This window comes from Hibiscus syriacus, unplaced genomic scaffold, assembly GCF_006381635.1.
Source record: "Hibiscus syriacus cultivar Baekdansim isolate YM2019G1 unplaced genomic scaffold, ASM638163v2 tig00011718_pilon, whole genome shotgun sequence".
Taxonomy (NCBI): Eukaryota; Viridiplantae; Streptophyta; class Magnoliopsida; order Malvales; family Malvaceae; genus Hibiscus; species Hibiscus syriacus.
In genome coordinates, this window is record NW_024062254.1 from 146,232 (window position 1) to 163,678 (window position 17,447).

Here is a 17,447-nt window from a genome sequence, read left to right on the forward strand (position 1 = left end):
ACTCTGGATAAATTTTATTATTTTTTATTCTACAAAAATTTTGATGATGCGAATTTGATTCTAAACTTGCAAACTTAAAATGATGCAAAGATTAGAGGGGGGAGAATGGCATATCTCGGAGTAATTCAAGAGATAATAAGCATTACTTTGTCGACAAGGCAAATAGTTCTGGGATTGCTTTTATTGCTTTATCTTTACCGAAAGTAATAGAATCAATTGATTCAAATACTGATTGTTGTTAGTTTCAAAGGTGGGAAAGAATAATATTTTTGTCATAAAAGTATAAAATCATAGCTTATGCCTTCTCATATGCATTTTCCTCTTGCCTTGCTACGTACTTCAAAAGCTCGAGACATGGAGATGGAGATGGAGATGGGATCACAACGCTTCGGGCACGACCACCCGATGGTGTTCAACGATGTGCCGACCAATCAAACCAAAGAGGTTACTTGCTCAAGGTGTGGGGAGATGGTGTATGGTTCGAGCTTTAGCTGCACGGAATGCGAGTTTTACCTCCACAAGAAATGTGCCGAGGCACCTCCGGAGATTCGCCACCCTTTCCATCGCGATCACCCTCTTGTTCTCTTACCAAAGTCACCATACAAGGGACGAACCTTCTGCAATTTCTGCGGCAAAACCTGTGAGAAATTTCTTTATCATTGCTCTTGTAAGTTAGACCTTCATGTCAAATGTGCTTTATTGTCCTTCAACATTGCTAAAAAGAGACTTGGAGAGCTTAAACGTGTAGCTCTCAAAGTTCCTTTGGTCTCCGCTGAAGACAATGACAAAGAACTTGAGAGGGTCAAATGTTTTGTGTGTAGGGAACCATTGTTAGGATCTATGTACTTTTCTCCTGATTGTGGGTTTAACCTGCATAAGAAATGTGTTGAACTGCCTCCTAAAATCAATTACCCCGTTCATAAGAACCATCCTCTTGTTTTACAGTTTCGTATTCAAGGTTCGAGTTTCCCTTGCAATCTATGTCGTAAAAAGCAGCCTCCATTAGCATTAAGCTATTCTTGTTCACCTTGTAAATTTGCACTTCATGTAACATGTGCAGAGTTACCTTCTATACTCGATCTCCCCTGCCACCGTAAGCATCCTCTCGTTCTAGAATCCCAAAACAATCCATCTTGCAATGCATGCAAAGAAACCCATCGCGGTAAATTCGTTTATCGTTGTTCATCTTGCAGGTTTAACCTTCATTTCGAGTGTGCATCACCTCCTCTAACCATTAAAGAAAACATCCATGAACACCCTTTCACTTTGTTGTGGAGACAAGTCTCGTTCATTTGTGATGCATGTGGTGTTGAGGGAAATTCTGTTTCCTATACATGCTCTACATGCAGCCTTGTAGTCCATAAACAATGCATTTCCCTGCCACCCATAATCTCAATCCCCCGGCATGAACACCCCATTTTCCACAAATATTTCCTTCAACCTCATGAGTTTAGGGATTGTAAATGCAAAATTTGTTATGAAGAAGTGAAAGTAGAGTATGGGAGTTACTCTTGCTCCATTTGTAAGTTCATTGTCCATGTCAACTGTGCTTTAGAGAAGAAAGGGTGGTACAAGGTGATTGATCCAAAGCATCTTGGTGATTTGACAATGCCCAGAAGGTCTACTAATCCCATCATCTGCATTGAGAAAAACGAAGATGGAGAAATGACAAAAATAAGACATTTCAGCCATGACCATGATCTGATATTGAAGGCCAATCCCATGGAGGAACATATTGATGGGGCCAATCTCATGGAGAAATACTGTGACGGGTGTGTCTTACCCGTCTCGAATCCGTTTTATCATTGTTTGCAATGCGATTTCTTTCTCCACAAAACATGTGCTAAATCGCCTATGGAGAAACGGCTGTGGTTTCACATATGTCAACAATTTCTCATCCTTGTTGTAGATCATATTTTCAGATGTGGTCTCTGTCAAAGCGAGTGCAACGGCTTCGCCTATAGGTGCGAGGAGTGTGATATTCATTATTGCCTCCATTGTGCAGCGAGGAGCTACAGGATTAAACATCCTGCACATAAACACCCTCTGCACTACGATCGTAACTACAAAGGACAGTGCCACGCATGCGGTGTCGAAAGGCGCGGTCTCTTCGTATGTAAGAGTTGCACCATCAGTCTGCATATCCAATGTTTAAGGCAACCACTCTCGGCTTGGCACAGATGCGATGAACACAAACTTAAACTTGCTTATGAAGAGGTCAATACATATTCACAATATCTGTATTGTGATATATGTGAACGAAAGAGAAGCTCGAGTGGTTGGTTCTATCGCTGTTCGACCTGTGATGTTTCTGCTCATACTGGTTGTGCTCTCGGAAGCTACCCGTTTATCAAACCAGGAAGCATTTACAGGGGATTAGAGGATCACCCTCATCGTCTAACTTTTGTCAGGAAGACATTTTCTTGTCCTAATTGCCACAAATGTGGCAAGTCTTGTCGAGATTTGTCTCTTGAATGTGCAGATTCTGCCTGTGATTATGTTGTCCATTGGGATTGTGCGAAGCCTGATTATCTTACGAGCAGAAAAATTCCACTTGATACGACTGAAATAGACGAAATCGTCGAGGAAGAAAGAGCCCCGGGTTCGGTTTGCGTAGTTCTGGTACGTTTTTGCTTATTTCTAAATGAATACTTTTCGCTTTTCCTGTTAATATGAACCCTTTATTAGGGTCAATGACACTTTTTAATATATCATATGACTTCTCGTAATATTGGGCAGTGAAATCATCGGAGGAGGAGGAGGAAGAAGACGACGATGATAATGATCATCATACATTAATAATGGGTTCATTTCTAGACTCACGCAAGTAGAAGAAGAAGAGATGATAATAATGATGATCATCATACATTAATAATGTGTTCATTTCAAGATTCATGCAATTTAATAATAATATAAAAATTATTTAACTTAGCTGTTAATAATGCATTAGTTATAATTATAAAAGGTAATGATTCTTAAATATGTTTATATTTATTTCTAAAGAAACTTAGCTACCTAAGATTTGTCCTATTTTTTTTCTTTTTTTTTTTCTTAGCCACCGTTTGTCTCTCTTTTCTTTTCTTTATGATTGGCGACGACATCAGTTTTGATGTTTATTGTCTACCGTCGATATTCATTATTTTTCTTTGTTTCATTATAACGTTTTTTACTTGTTTTTATTTTTAATAATTATGCATTTATGACATTTCTTCTTATGAGTTTATGACACTTTTTTCAATCTTTATGATACATTTTCTTGGTTGTTTGACCGTTATTTTCGTTTATCTTTTTTTAGAGTTTGATTTGACATAGTCACGATTAATCAATATGCATTTTATTTGTTATCATGTTAATATTCCCTACTTTGGACCCTCGATTAGATTTGGATATACAATTTATATTCGTGGATATTATTTTCACGTCGCTCAATTATGATTTGTGATTTGTCAGTGACATTTTACAGATTGAATCATTTTGCTCACTTGTCGTTAACTTTTAAACGGCGTGATGACGTGTCATTTTTTTATTATTTAATATAAATAATTTAAATTATAAAGGGTAATTTACATCGTTCTATAAAATAAAAACATAATGTGGTCAGATACCACAGTCGACATCCGTAAATGGTGGTCATTCGGTCCTAAATTTCATGGGTTGCTTTTCCTTGACACCTTGAGTTCGAATCCAACCTCTATTTTGTCGGAACTTGCTCTGAAGCCCACGAATTGGAGATTGAAAGTGAGGAAGTCGAAACATTTCAATCAAGATTCATGAATTTTGAGATATTTTCCGGTGAAAAAACCACCAGATTCAGAATCAATGGGTCGAGATGAACCGATCCATGAATTTTGAGACCGAACGACCACCATCAACGATGGTCGATGGTGGCATCCGACCACCTTCTATTTTTATTTCATAGTTGAGTGAACATAATAGGATAGAGAGTAAAGTTCAGTGAGGAACAGTGTAATTGATGGTTAAATAATAATAAAAAATGATACATCATCCCACCGTTAGAGAGTTAACGGCAGATTGAGCAAAACGATACAATTTGTAAAGTTCAGTGAATAAAATAGAAATATTAAAAGTACAATGAGTAAAATATGAGATAGTGTAAAGTTTAGTGAGTAACAGTATAATTTACCCTTTATGTATTTTAAAATAGATTAGGACACGTGTGGGAATGTACCTAAATCAGAATCAAACGGATCCAGATCTTTGATGACCCGATTTGAGTACACCGGATCCGAACCAACAACCAATTTAATCATTTATTGATCCTCTACGGCTCTCGTATCTCTCGATCTCTCGATCTCGTCGCCCTTTCAGACGGTGCTTCCTTTTGTTTCTCGAAAAACAACCTTTTTTTCCGATTGTTTTTTTTTGTTGAATTTTAAGGTTTTTAATCGAAAAAAAGAATGGGGTTTGTTTCTTTCGTCGGAAGAGTGCTTTTCGCTTCGATATTTCTCCTCTCTGCTTGGCAAGAGTAAGTTTCACTTCAGATCTAAACTTCTTTTCCTTCTTTTTTTTTTCGTTTTTATGTTTTGCTGATGGTGACTGTTTGGTTCTCGAGAAAAAGAAGAAGGGGGTTGTTTGAGTTTGGATCTTAATTCTGATTCGGAACTCAGAGCTGTTCCAACCTGTTAAAACTGGAATTAGAGTTTAATTTATGTCGATTTAATGATTTTCTTTTTGAAAGGATTGATAATTGTTAGGGTTTTATGTTAATAGATGTTGTATATAGTAAAGTTTCTAGCTTTGTTGGAGGGAAAAAAACTAGTTCAATTAAGGTGTCTTTTAGGGTAATTTCTTTATATAAAAGTGTGAAATGATGTTCCTGTTAAATTGCTTAGATGTTTAAGCCTTATGGCAGTTGTACGTATGTATCTATATATATAATATATACATATAATATAATAGACATCGAGATTATGAATATCTTCTCATTCCCCATTGTTAATCTCAACCTATTTTTACTCATACAATGGCCCTAAGTATGTGTAAAATTAAAAGTGTTTTATACTGTGTAAATGGATCCTAACTCATATATATATATATATATTTATATATCTTTTGTATGCTTGCTGAATTCCCCTTTTTAGCGCAGAAATAAAATCAATGATTAAGTGCTTAATCCTTAATGATGTCTTATAAGATTTTTAAATTATAAGTTATAGGTCTCATGAATACCACGAGCTTAGCTCAAGTGGTTGGTGTATGATTTTAAAGAGTGGGAGTATAGAGCCTAAGCATTTGGCTCTAGTGGCTAGGCCATGATCACTTGCTCAAAGAGCAAAGCTCGAATCTCCTTTTACCCAAATCAAAGAGTTAGGAGTATACGGGGATTGGGGTGACAAAACCTTTACTGATCTGTGGGGCCCAAAAAGTACGACGCTGGAAATGAGCCACGTTGACAGGTAAGTCGGATTGTGGTATCGTGATGCCTACGTGACTAGGCATGGTATCCAATGAATGGCGGTGGATCATGACACCTTGCTCAACACCGTGTTGTAAGGCATACCAAGGCATTGTGCTAGACTACACAAGTGACTTGAGCAATCCCCCCGCCCCCTTTTTATCATTCAACAACTAATAATAAAGACACACATAAGTACATATTGTGCTTAACTGTACTAAGATTAGGCGTTGTTTTGATACTTTCTGCCCTTGACAATGGTTGCTGAAAGCAGGGTTTCCTTCCCTTTTCCCAAATCAACTGACTTTTATGGGTATCGAGTAGTGCTGTTTGACACATTCTTAGTTCTTGCTATATTATTAAGGTTCTTGTTTATATTTTTTACCTAGTATAGTTTTGAGATCATTATCCTATTTAATGATGGTGGAGCTTAAAATTCCAAAAGCCTTTCAAGTAATTGGCCTGTGTCCATTTAATTGTAAAAACAGGAATTAATACATGGAGTGTTATTTGAGATAATGAAACCAATATGTTTAATTAAATGGACACATGGAAACTAAGTTGCATGTGAGTTGTGACGTTTTTGAGTATGAACCTTCAGTCTGTATGATGGTAACCCTTAGTTTTGCTAACCTAAGTACTGGCCTATATTGGATATGATGCGATACATTACGATACATTAGCATTTTTTGAAGAAAGCTTTTGTCAGACATATGCTAGAGATATAAAAGCAGCAGATGATAGAGGTTTGGAGCTTTGGGCCTTCTTTTTTGATCACAACCATACTGTTTTCTAAGCTTGAGCTTAAAATAATGAGTCGGTAATTTTGAACTTGGTTTAAGTTGTGTCCTGCTTGTTTCTATTCTTACATTAAGTGTTCATGTGTATAGGTTCAATGAATTTGGAGTTGATGGAGGGCCAGCAGCAAAGGTATTGAAACCAAAATTTAATGTCTTCGCAAAGACTGTGTCAGCTCATACAGGGGTGCAAGTGTCAAAATTCGATGTAAGGATTGCTTTATTTCACCACTGCGAAATATATTTATATATCATGTTTTTCTAAAGTTGTTACTCTTGGAGCTGTTATTTACAGATTAAGTATCTAGTTGCTGCTTCTGTGGCCTTTAAAGGTGTCGGGGGCATCCTTTTCACGTTTGGCAGCAGTATCGGAGCTTATCTCCTGGTTCGCTTATGGATTTATGTATTCTTTAAAGTTTGTAATTCAATTATCAACGAATTTTATCTGATGTATTACACTATTCTACTCGTGTAGGTTCTGCAGCAGCTCATTTTTACTCCTATATTGTATGACTTCTACAACTATGACACAGAAAAGAAAGAATTTGGCATACTTTTCACCAAATTCACACAGGTTTGTAGTTCATAGTATTTATTTTTCCGAAAAGGAAAAGGCGTTCTTGTTGGCGATTCATTTCAAGATATATTTTTCTAACTAAACTTCCGTTCACAGAACTTGGCGCTGTTAGGGGCGTTATTCTTCTTTATTGGCATGAAGAACTCGATCCCTAGGAGACAACACAAGAAAAGGCTCCAAAAACAAAGACATTTTGAAGAGGAACATCTAGTTTTTTGTTCGATCTCTGTCTACCTTGGTGAACCCACATATCTATTTATATAAATGCGCTTGTATCATGGCTTTGATATGTCAAGATTAGGGGAAAAGAGCATATTACTTGGCCGGTTCGATACCGTTAACTACGAAGTTTTCTATTTAGTTTTCAGAAAGGGTTTGATAATTTTGCTTATAAATCTGCAGCATCTTTTGGTTTTGCTTCAATCCTGGATTTATATTGCCTGTTTATGTTAATGTATGAGAGAGATACTGAGTTAACTTTGGGGTCATTTTGAAGCCCTGAATCACTTTCCGTGAGTCAACTTACGATTGAGAACACGAAAACCGTTCTCTATAATGGTTTAATGTCGAGGACTTTTATCGCATCTGATGTTCGGGGTAAGATGTGATAGAAGTTTCAGTCGATTTAGGTGCGTTTCGAAGCAATCTTCGTCCTTCGAAAATGAACCCCTAGTGAATGCTCCTGGATTGTTTGTTCTCCATTGATGAGCATTTTGAGGTGAGCATTGCTTGTATTAGTGCATCACGGACCATTGGTCGAATTATTCAATCAACTCGATTGAAAGTCAAAAAACTGAATTTTCTTCTACTAATTTGATAATGTTACGATATGATATGATAATCTCTTAATTTAATTAAGGTTAATTGCAGCACGTGAATTGTCCGTCCAGCTCAATTGGTAAGAGCGCAAGGCTCTTAATCTTGTGGTCGTGGGATCGAGTTTCACGGTGGGCAATTTATAATTCTAACTGGTGTCGGAGGCAGTCTATTATCCTATATTCCCCTTATCCCATTACATACGAGAATAGTCTCTTCCAATTATGACTATTCTTTTAATTTAGTCCTTGAACTTTTAAAGGTTCTAATTTCATCTTTAAACTATGACTATCATTCTAAATTAGTCCTTAAGCTTTTGAACATTTCATTTCATCCTCAAACTATGACCTTCATTCAAAATTGGTCCCCAAAAGTTTTGAACATTTCAATTGCATCCCTAACTGTACATATATATTAATCACATACTTTGTTAATAAAATATTTAGGCCGAGTTATATTATTGTATGTTTGAAAAAAAACAAAATTTAGGTTAATCCATGCTTGAAACTAATTAGATATTTGGATGACTTTGGGGATGAAATTGTAAGATTCAAAAGTTTGGAGAGCAATTTAGAATGAGAGTCGTAGTTTGGGCATGAAATCGGAATGTTCAAAAGTATTAATCAGAATGTAAGTCATAGCTTGGGAATAAAATTGGAATATTCAAAAGTTTAAGGTCCAATATAAAACAAGGATCATAGTTTGAGTATATATCATTTCAAGCATTATTTTATAATAATTTGATAACTTTATGATATTTTAGAATATTTAAAACGCCAGTATTAATGGTAGCTTCATAAAATCTACATATTTCATATACATTTTCTTTCTTTAGATTATCTATAGTAAGCGTCACTCATTTTGTTCTTATCTTTTCTTTCCCATTTATTTATTCACATTCCCTTTCTCGTCATTCACTTGTTTCTACAAAGAAGATACCTTGAGAAACAAGAAAGGAAAAAATGGTGGCAGCCAACGCAGGTGAAGTCCAATTCGAACTGAAATATGATCGAGCGAGTGAAGTCAAAGCTTTCGACGAGACCAAAGCCGCTGTCAAAGGACTCGTAGATGCCGGAATTTCGGAGGTTCCCTGAATATTTCATGTGCCACCGGATACCTTTGCGGAAACAGATGTTCCAAGTGCCACCCAGTTTCGTATCCCTGTCATAAATCTTCAAGGAGTGAAGGACGATCCCGGCACTCGCTACGAGATCATAAACAAGTCCTTAATGCATCAGAGGAATGGGTTTTTTCCCCCAAATCATTAACCATGGAATTCCTGTGAGTACTCTAGAGGAGATGAACGTTTGTGTAGGTACGTTTTTCGAGCGAGACGATGAGCTTAAAAAACAGTAGTACACTCGTGATAATACGAAAAAGGTGGTCTATAATATCAATTTCGATCTCCTTACTGCCCCTGCAGCTAACTGAAGAGACTGTTTATTGCAACATGGCTCCTGATCCTCCTAAGCTAGAAGAGTTGCCTGAACCATTCAGGTAATATATATATATATATATATATATGCATAGAGATGATGAACTGTTCGTTACTTGTATGTATAACTTTGGTACAGGGACATGATGTTCGAGTACACGGACCGAATGATGAACTTGGATCATTTGATGTTTGAGACAATATCAGGAGGGCTTGGATTGAGCCCTGACCATCTGCTGAAGATAGACCGTGCAAAGGGTCTCGGTCAGCTGTGCCATTACCATCCGGAATGTCCGCAGCCGGGATCGACTATGGAACATGCCGACAGTAGCTTCCTCACGGTGCTTCTACAAGACCATATTGGTGGCCTCCAAGTTGTTCATGAAAATCATGGATTGATGTGCCTCCAGTCCCTGGGGCTTTGGTTGTTAACATTGGAGATCTTTTGCAGGCAAGTCCAGGTTGAAAAAGTACATTAAACAATCAACAATCAACTCTGAAAGCTATGTGACTGATAGATTTACTTTCCGGTTTGTTGATGTTTTTCAGCTTACATCGAATGACAGGGTACAGGCAAACTCCGTTGGACCTAGAGCATCGGTTGCGAGCTTTTTCGTCACGTATTTTCTCCCGGACTCGATATCTATGGACTGATTAAGGAGTTGTTATCGGAAGATAATCCTCCGAAATACAGGGAAACGACTGTGTTAGACTATCTATCTCACTTCCACAAGAAAGGCCTTGATGGAAAGTCTGCACTGCAAAATTTCAGTAACTTAGCTCCCTATAAGACAAAAGATGAAGCATTAGTCTTTTCATGTACAAACTATGAATTAGAAAAAGAATGGATTGCTATTATGTATGTATGTATGTATGTATACATGCATGTATTTGATTATATACATAAAATATAAAATGTGATTAGACTTTCAATTTGATTTCTCCTTCTATATCACTTGTGGAAATTTTGGTCCAACGTTGAAATTTATGTCATGTTTCAATAATTAAATAAATACGATTTTCTTTGTTTATAATATCTCGTCACCATCACCTGTTTTGTTGCTATCCTTTCACTTCCCCCACTATATTTATTTTAATTTCCTTGATTGTCATTCATCATGATTGTTTCTCCAAAGAGGTTACAATCGAACACAAGAGAGAACAAAAAATGGGGGTAGCCAAGGCAGGTGAAGCCCAGTTCGAACAGAAATACGATCGAGCGAGTGAAATCAAAGCTTTCGACGAGACAAAAGCCGGTGTCAAAGGGCTTGTAGATCCGGAGTTTCGGAGGTTCTCCGAATGTTTCATCGGCCACCTGATACCTTCGGGGAAACCTATGTTCCAAGCGCCTACCAGTTCAGTATCCCTGTTATAGATCTTCAAGGAGTGCAGGGGGATCGTAGTACTCGGAAATCGGTCGTCGAACATGTCCGTACTGCATCGAAGGAATGGGGTTTCTTTCAGATCATTAACCGTGGAATTCCTGTGAGTATTCTCGAGGAGATGAAGGTTCGTGTACGTTGGTTTTTCGAGCAAGACGTTGAGCTCAAAAAACAGTACTACACTCGTGGTAATACGAAAAAAGTTGTCCATAATTCCAATTTCGATCTCCTTACTGCCCCTGCAGCTAACTGGAGGGACACTGTTTACTGCAAAATGACCCCTGATCATCCTAGGCCGGAGTAGTTGCCTGAACCATTCAGGTATATATATATATACACACATATATAATGATAAAGTGATAAATGTATGAATTTTGGCATAGGGATATTATGTTCGAGTACACAGATGGAGTGATGAGTTTGGGTCATTTGCTCTTCGAATTGATATCAGAGGCTCTGGGGTTGAATCCTGATCATCTGCTGAAGCTAGACTGCGCCAAGGGTCTCGGTCATCTGTGCCATTACTATCCGGCATGTCCGCAGCCGGAATTGACAATCGGGACAAGCAAGCATGCTGATAGCACCTTCATCACGGTGCTTCTACAAGACCATATTGGTGGTCTCCAAGTTCTTCATGAAAATCAGTGGATCGATGTACCTCCAGTCCCTGGGGCTTTGGTCGTTAACATCGGAGACCTTTTACAGGCAAAGTCCTATGAGAATTACATTGATCAACTAGATTCATAACTATGTGACTGATTGATTTTTTGTTGCAGCTTATATCGAACGACAGTCACGTGAGCGTGGAGCATCGGGTGCTGGCAAATTCGGTTGGACCTCGAGTGTCGGTGGCGAGCTTTTTCATCACGGGTTTTCATCCGAACCCGAGATTGTATGGACCGATTAAGGAGTTGTTGACGGAAGATAATCCTCCCAAGTACAGGGAAACTACTGTGATGGAATATATGACTCACTTCCAAAACAAAGGCCTTGATGGAAACTCTGCACTGCTGCATTTCAGGATATGAAACAGCTCTCTCTAAGACAATAAAAACGAAGCATTTGGTCTTTTCATGTATAGCCAGAATCATAAATAAAGAATGGATTACATGTTTGTATGTATGCATGCATGTTTCAACTTTATGGTCTCTTTTGCATCCATCTTTGGTCCATGGTTCTGGTTTCTGTTGATTTGGATTCTTCTTATTGTTTCCCCCCTATTTTGGTTTTTTTTGGTCTGCGGGGTTGTGTCCATATATGTTGAAGGATTTGAATCTAGGGGTATTCAAAATTTCGGCTAACCGATTAAATCGATCGAACTGATTTTTTTTGGTTAACCGGTCGGTTTTAGGTTCTATCGGTTAACAATTAATATTTTTTCAAACTTCAGTTATTGGTTAATTCGGTTCAAAATCAATTAATTAATCGAATTTTTTAAGGAGTGTTTAAATTTCGGTTTTAACAGAATTAATCGACCGAATTAACTGTATGAATTAACCGAAAATATTAAATATATGTCCCGAAGAACTGCATATATGTTCAAAGGATTATATATATATCCTGAAGGACCACATAAAACCCTCGACTCTTGGCATGCCAACTATACCCCTAGCTCTCATATCACATAACACGGGCATTATCATTTATGTTTGTCACATATACACATTCATATCACATAGGCATATAAGCTCATAGCTTCATATCACATAGGCATACAAGCTCATAGCTTCATATCACATATATCATGTAATATTCTCGTAGAGTCTCATATCTCATTATCATATATACCATATCACATATTCTTGTATTCATATAGACATATATTTACATATATCTCTTTCACATATCTCTTGTAATATGTCTTATCTGTTATGATCATATAATAATATAATTTATTATCACACTTAGCTCATAGTCACATAATTTATCATTAATATATGCATTCACATAGATCACATATAGAAATGCATTTATCATTTAATCATATACCTATACTCATGTACACATAAACATTATATCACTACATGCTTTTATTCGGATACTCATATGATCTAATATCGGAATTAGACTCATCACAAGTCTTAATTCCCTAACATAACCTATGCTTAATATTATGTACTCACCTTGGTCTCACTTGCCAATACCAATCTCTTATCTCTCTCTCGTAAGTCTTACTCTGACGGCCTGTCCGAACTTTGTTTTCGATCAATGTCTACACGAATATACAATCCAATGAGTATCGGGATTTGAATTACTCGAAAAGATTCTTACCAATGCAAACTAAATAAAACACTAATTTCAAATTTCCAACTCAAGTAGTATCGGTACTACAAGCACAGTACCGATACCTAAATGCTTGTAGTATCGATACCCTTCACGATATCGATACCCAATCTCGATTCTATAATTTTCTTACAAGAATGATATCGATACCTCCATATTGGTATCGATACCCATGGTACTGATACTATCCCTTCAGTATCGATACCCTATGAAAATTTATCCCATTTCTGCCTTATGGTATTGATATTGTCCATGCACTATCGATACCCTACGCATAAATATCACATAATTTGCATTGTAGTATCGGTACTTACTCAATCAGTACTGATACTACTAACCCAAAATATATTTCTTTAACCTGAAATTACCACCACTTAACCTAAACTCTACTTATTTAACTCTCTTCATGCCTTTAAGCTCAACTATACATACTTAAACCATCTTTTAGCACTATAATACCTCATCATCTTCAATATCTCACTATAACTCTTGAATTTAAGAATTTCACTAAACTTTCAATGTGTTCTAAACTCATTTCTAATACTTTATACTTCTTAATCCTTCCTATGACAAGTCAAATTTATCAACAAAACTTCAAAAACTATATCATATTAACAATTCACTTCTACACCCTTATTACAATTTCCTTTCTAATTCTCTTCTCTTGATGTTTTAATCTTATATAAGCTTTCCTTAAGCTTATATAACACCCAAAGAACAAAAATCAACTTAAAAATCCAAGAAATGACCAGCTAGAACTTAACTTATCTTTGAGATGGAGCTAATGGGAAGAAGAAGACCAGAGAAAATAAGTTTCCATATAACTCTCTCAACCCCACGTGCTTATCTCTTAATAAGGAGATAAATATCCTTTAAATGAAAAGACCATATTACCCTTCATTCTTTCCATCTTTACTATTTAATCCAGTACCCAGATATTCCACTTTAAATCCCTGACCTTTTCAAATTTTCCTAAATTAATAATCAAAATTCAAAAACTTTTATTTTAGCACTAGTCCTGATTTTGGGATGTTGCAAATCTCCCCCCCTTTTAGGAAAATTCGTCCTTAAATTTTCACTTCACAACGAGATGGAGCAATCCTCTTATATAATACTCAACGAATCTTAGATTACTCTTACTACTAACCTTATACTCATATATAGTCCTAATTCGAAACTCAATACATATAACCTTGATAGTTGTCATTACTTGCACAAAATCTAGTTTTAAACTTCTACTCTTTAATAACCATCTAAACTTTTTATATTTCTTAGAATAATTTCTTATACTACACACAAACTCAACACAACTTATTCATCAATGAACCATGCCCTACTAATTAATCTCTATCAGCTCATTACTTATCGTTTCAAATCAAATCTTTCAATCCTCATTCTAGTTTCCACTAGCATATAACTATGTTGATCCCAAATCTATTAAACCAAAACTACTTTACCACATTATTGAAATTTACATGCAATAATATATGGATCCTCGAAATCTTCATCGGTCTTTAAATTATAAATTCGTGCAATTAGATGCATATCATATTGAGTGGATGACTCAGACTGATTTCTTCCATGACCTCTGCCTCTACTTATCTGAGATATCGTAACAGATCACTCTCTCTGTACAGTCTCATCAGTCATGAATGGACAATCTCGAATAAAATGTCCAACATCACCACATCTAAAACAGGCTCCTGAAAACACTCGACATACTCAGGTATGATTCTTTCCACAATGTGAAAATTTTCTTGATTGACTTATATTTGATCTTTTAGTAGAAGATGCAGCTGATTCAAACATAGTATGAGTTTGAAAATCAAAATCTCTACTTCTCTTTGACGGTGATGAACTCGATGAAGTATCAGCTCTCTTAGACTTTTGAACTTTTTGCTCTCTAAACCTCTCATTCTAAGCTCTCTCTAGAGCTTTAGCTCGATTAACCACCTCTTGAAATGATGACAAATATAAATCTAGCAATAACTCTTTTAGCCTAGGGCGCAAGCCCTCCACAAACCAATCACAAACATCCTTTTCAGTCGAGATAAGCTTAGCAACGAAACGACTTAGCTTATTAAATTCACATTCATATTCATACATCGTATAATCTCCTTATTTCAAGTTTAGAAATTCTTGTTTTATTTGCCTAATAAACTAATCACCAATGTACTTGTGCTGGAATTAGACTAAGAGAATGTACTCCGTGGAAATAAGACATACTTTAAATAGTGAAATGTAAACTAATGCCAAAGTTAAAGCCCAAGGTATATGTATGAGAATTAGAGATATAGTTGGCATCCAAGAGTCGAGGGTTTTATGTGGTCCTTCGGGATAATTATATGGCACTTCAGTGCAAACCTATGTAACACTTCGGTGCAAACCTATGTGGTCCTTCGGGACAGTTATGTGGCACTTCGATGCAAATTACAAGCTGTGGTGACAACATTAGTGCACAAATTTAATGTACTCAAATACCTAGAGTTTCCATTATTATACGTTGGGCCAATAAACAAATGGATATGAAATGAAAAATGTATCAGTTATATGTAGTTTATATGAAATTAAAAGTCTATATGAGTAGTGACTTGAAGATATAACCAAGAATACATAAGTATAAACTCTTCAGTGATTAATAAGAGAGGTAATAAGTTATAATACTGGTGATTTTTGATAATTTAACCCTTCTTTTATAAAAGTATACAAATGCTTTATTGTTTCATAGTACTCATAATGTCTCACTAAGTCATCAACTTAGTGTGTGAGTGTTTTCACATGTAGGTTCAAAGATATGCGAGGAGTAATACATGTAAGCAAGGGCCAGTACATCATACCTTTGAAGATTATCAGATCAGAAAGATTTAAATTGTATGTGATTGAGTATGGAAATGTTGTTGGCATGTACTATAAATGTAAAGTTTAGATACTCTGATATGTATTTTAAGTATGATTTATTAAGTTTTGTTTTCATTATCAAATTTAAATCGGACTTTTAAAGAGTCGAAGTGTTTTAAAAGTCAATGTGATGCCTTAGATTCGTATACGGGCCGAATACGGGTTATGGGTGTTACAAGTATTTTAGGATCTACGACCCACACTACCCTGAGCAAGATTAGCACTAACCGACAACAGATCATTTTGTTCATCAAATCCAGCCAACTGTAACTCAACATCCATTAACATCATGTAAATGGTATCTAGAGATAATGTTTCCTTCATGGTTGTTATAACTGTCATGAATGGCTGATATTCACATGGTAAACCTTTCAAGATTGTAATAATATTCTCAACATGAGAGATAGCACTCCCACAAGAAGCAAGTGTATCACATACCTCTTTCACTGGTGTAAGATATGTGTGCATGCTGTCATCGCGTTTCTTCAACGAATGAAGCTTGTAATGAAGATTCATTAACGTTGTTGTAGATCTGTTTGCAAAGAATTGCAACAATGTTTTCCATACCGCCGCAACTGTTTCTGTTCCCACGAACTAAGGAAGAAGATGAGGGCAAATGGTCGATAAAAGCCAAGAAGCAACAACACTATCTTGTGCAACAAATTCTTCATAGCTTTCATTGAGACGTTCCTCACCATCATCATCCATCATAGTCTCCGGTGGCGGCAGGATGGCTCCAGTCAGGAGTCGTTCAAGGCGATGACTACGAATCGTCAATAAGATATGCTGCTTTCATAGAAAAAAGTTTGTTTCATCAAGAATAATGTTGACCTTCTTGTTTGAGAAAATTTTCGTACATCCAATCGCAAGATCCATAGTAAGAAACAAGGAAATGATGATTACAAAACATGAATGTATTCATTAAAGGAAATGATGATTACAAACAGTATACCAGCAAGCTATTAATACACAGTTTTACAAGCAGTTAATACTAACAACCTATCTAACCACCTTTAACAGCCTAACAACTCCTTAACTGATGCTGACTCAGCTTACATACATATCCCATACACATTGCATACACCTCTAATAAGCTCAAAAAACATTTCTACACTCGTGATAATTCGAAGAAAGTTGTCCATAATTCCAATTTCGATCTCCTTACTACCCCTACAGCTAACTGGAGGGACTCTGTTTATTGCAACATGGCTCCTGATCCTCCTAGGCCGAAAGAGTTGCCCGAACCATTCAGGTATATACACATACTTATACATACATACACATATATATATACATATAATGATGAATTGTTACTCAAATGTATGAATTTTGGCATAGGGATATTATGTTCGAGTACACAGATTGGGTGATGAGTTTAGGTCATTTTCTCTTCGAGTTGATATCAGAAGCTCTGGGATTGATTCCTGATCATCTGCTGAAGATAGACTGCGCAAAGGGTCTCGGAAGATAATATCCCTATGCCAAAATCCATACATTTGAGTAACATATGATTAAGGACCGATTAAGGAGTTGTTGTCGGAAGATAATCATGATCACCACGGGTTTTCATCCGAACCCGAGATTGTAAGGACCGATTAAGGAGTTGTTGTCGGAAGATAATCCTCGCAAGTACAGGGAAACTACTGTGACAGAACATATGATTCACTTCCAAAAAAAGGCCTTGATGGAAACTCTGCACTGTTGCATTTCAACTAGCTAAGCATTTGGTCTTTTCATATATGGCTAGAGTCAGAAATAAAGAATAAATTATATGTATGTATGTATGTATGTATGTATGTATGTATGTATGTATGTATGTATGTATGTATGTATGTATGTATGT

The 17,447-nt window shown here is 36.4% G+C and overlaps 3 protein-coding genes and 1 pseudogene across 3 annotated transcripts; all 4 read left to right on the forward strand.

Moving 5' to 3' along the window:
• The first annotated feature begins 409 nt into the window (after window positions 1-409).
• Window positions 410-2,831, forward strand: LOC120204765. Its single transcript, XM_039204788.1, has 2 exons — window positions 410-2,602; window positions 2,740-2,831. The coding sequence occupies exons 1-2, from the start codon at window positions 469-471 to the stop codon at window positions 2,829-2,831; spliced, it is 2,226 nt and encodes a 741-aa protein (XP_039060719.1). The 5' UTR covers window positions 410-468.
• Window positions 2,832-4,313: 1,482 nt separating this feature from the next.
• On the forward strand, window positions 4,314-7,343 carry LOC120204822. Its single transcript, XM_039204832.1, has 5 exons — window positions 4,314-4,486; window positions 6,307-6,421; window positions 6,509-6,598; window positions 6,689-6,787; window positions 6,887-7,343. Exons 1-5 carry the CDS (start codon window positions 4,419-4,421, stop codon window positions 7,052-7,054), a joined length of 540 nt encoding a protein of 179 aa, XP_039060763.1. The 5' UTR covers window positions 4,314-4,418; the 3' UTR covers window positions 7,055-7,343.
• Window positions 7,344-8,548: 1,205 nt separating this feature from the next.
• On the forward strand, window positions 8,549-11,536 carry LOC120204820 (annotated as a pseudogene).
• Window positions 10,787-11,193, forward strand: LOC120204824 (1-aminocyclopropane-1-carboxylate oxidase homolog 7-like). Its single transcript, XM_039204835.1, has one exon. The coding sequence runs from the start codon at window positions 10,787-10,789 to the stop codon at window positions 11,168-11,170; it is 384 nt and encodes a 127-aa protein (XP_039060766.1). The 3' UTR covers window positions 11,171-11,193.
• Window positions 11,537-17,447: the final 5,911 nt, after the last annotated feature.

What these genes read in the sequence shown, in the direction of transcription:
- LOC120204765 (XM_039204788.1), top strand. Translation starts at nt 469, where the DNA reads ATGGTGTATGGTTCGAGCTTTAGCTGCACGGAATGCGAGTTTTACCTC. An exon ending in CGAGGAAGAAAGAGCCCCGG is followed by an intron (nt 2,603 to 2,739) that starts GTTCGGTTTGCG and finishes AATATTGGGCAG; the next exon opens with TGAAATCATCGGAGGAGGAG.
- LOC120204822 (XM_039204832.1), top strand. Translation starts at nt 4,419, where the DNA reads ATGGGGTTTGTTTCTTTCGTCGGAAGAGTGCTTTTCGCTTCGATATTT. An exon ending in TGCAAGTGTCAAAATTCGAT is followed by an intron (nt 6,422 to 6,508) that starts GTAAGGATTGCT and finishes TGTTATTTACAG; the next exon opens with ATTAAGTATCTAGTTGCTGC. An exon ending in TTTTCACCAAATTCACACAG is followed by an intron (nt 6,788 to 6,886) that starts GTTTGTAGTTCA and finishes TTCCGTTCACAG; the next exon opens with AACTTGGCGCTGTTAGGGGC.
- LOC120204824 (XM_039204835.1), top strand. Translation starts at nt 10,787, where the DNA reads ATGTATGAATTTTGGCATAGGGATATTATGTTCGAGTACACAGATGGA.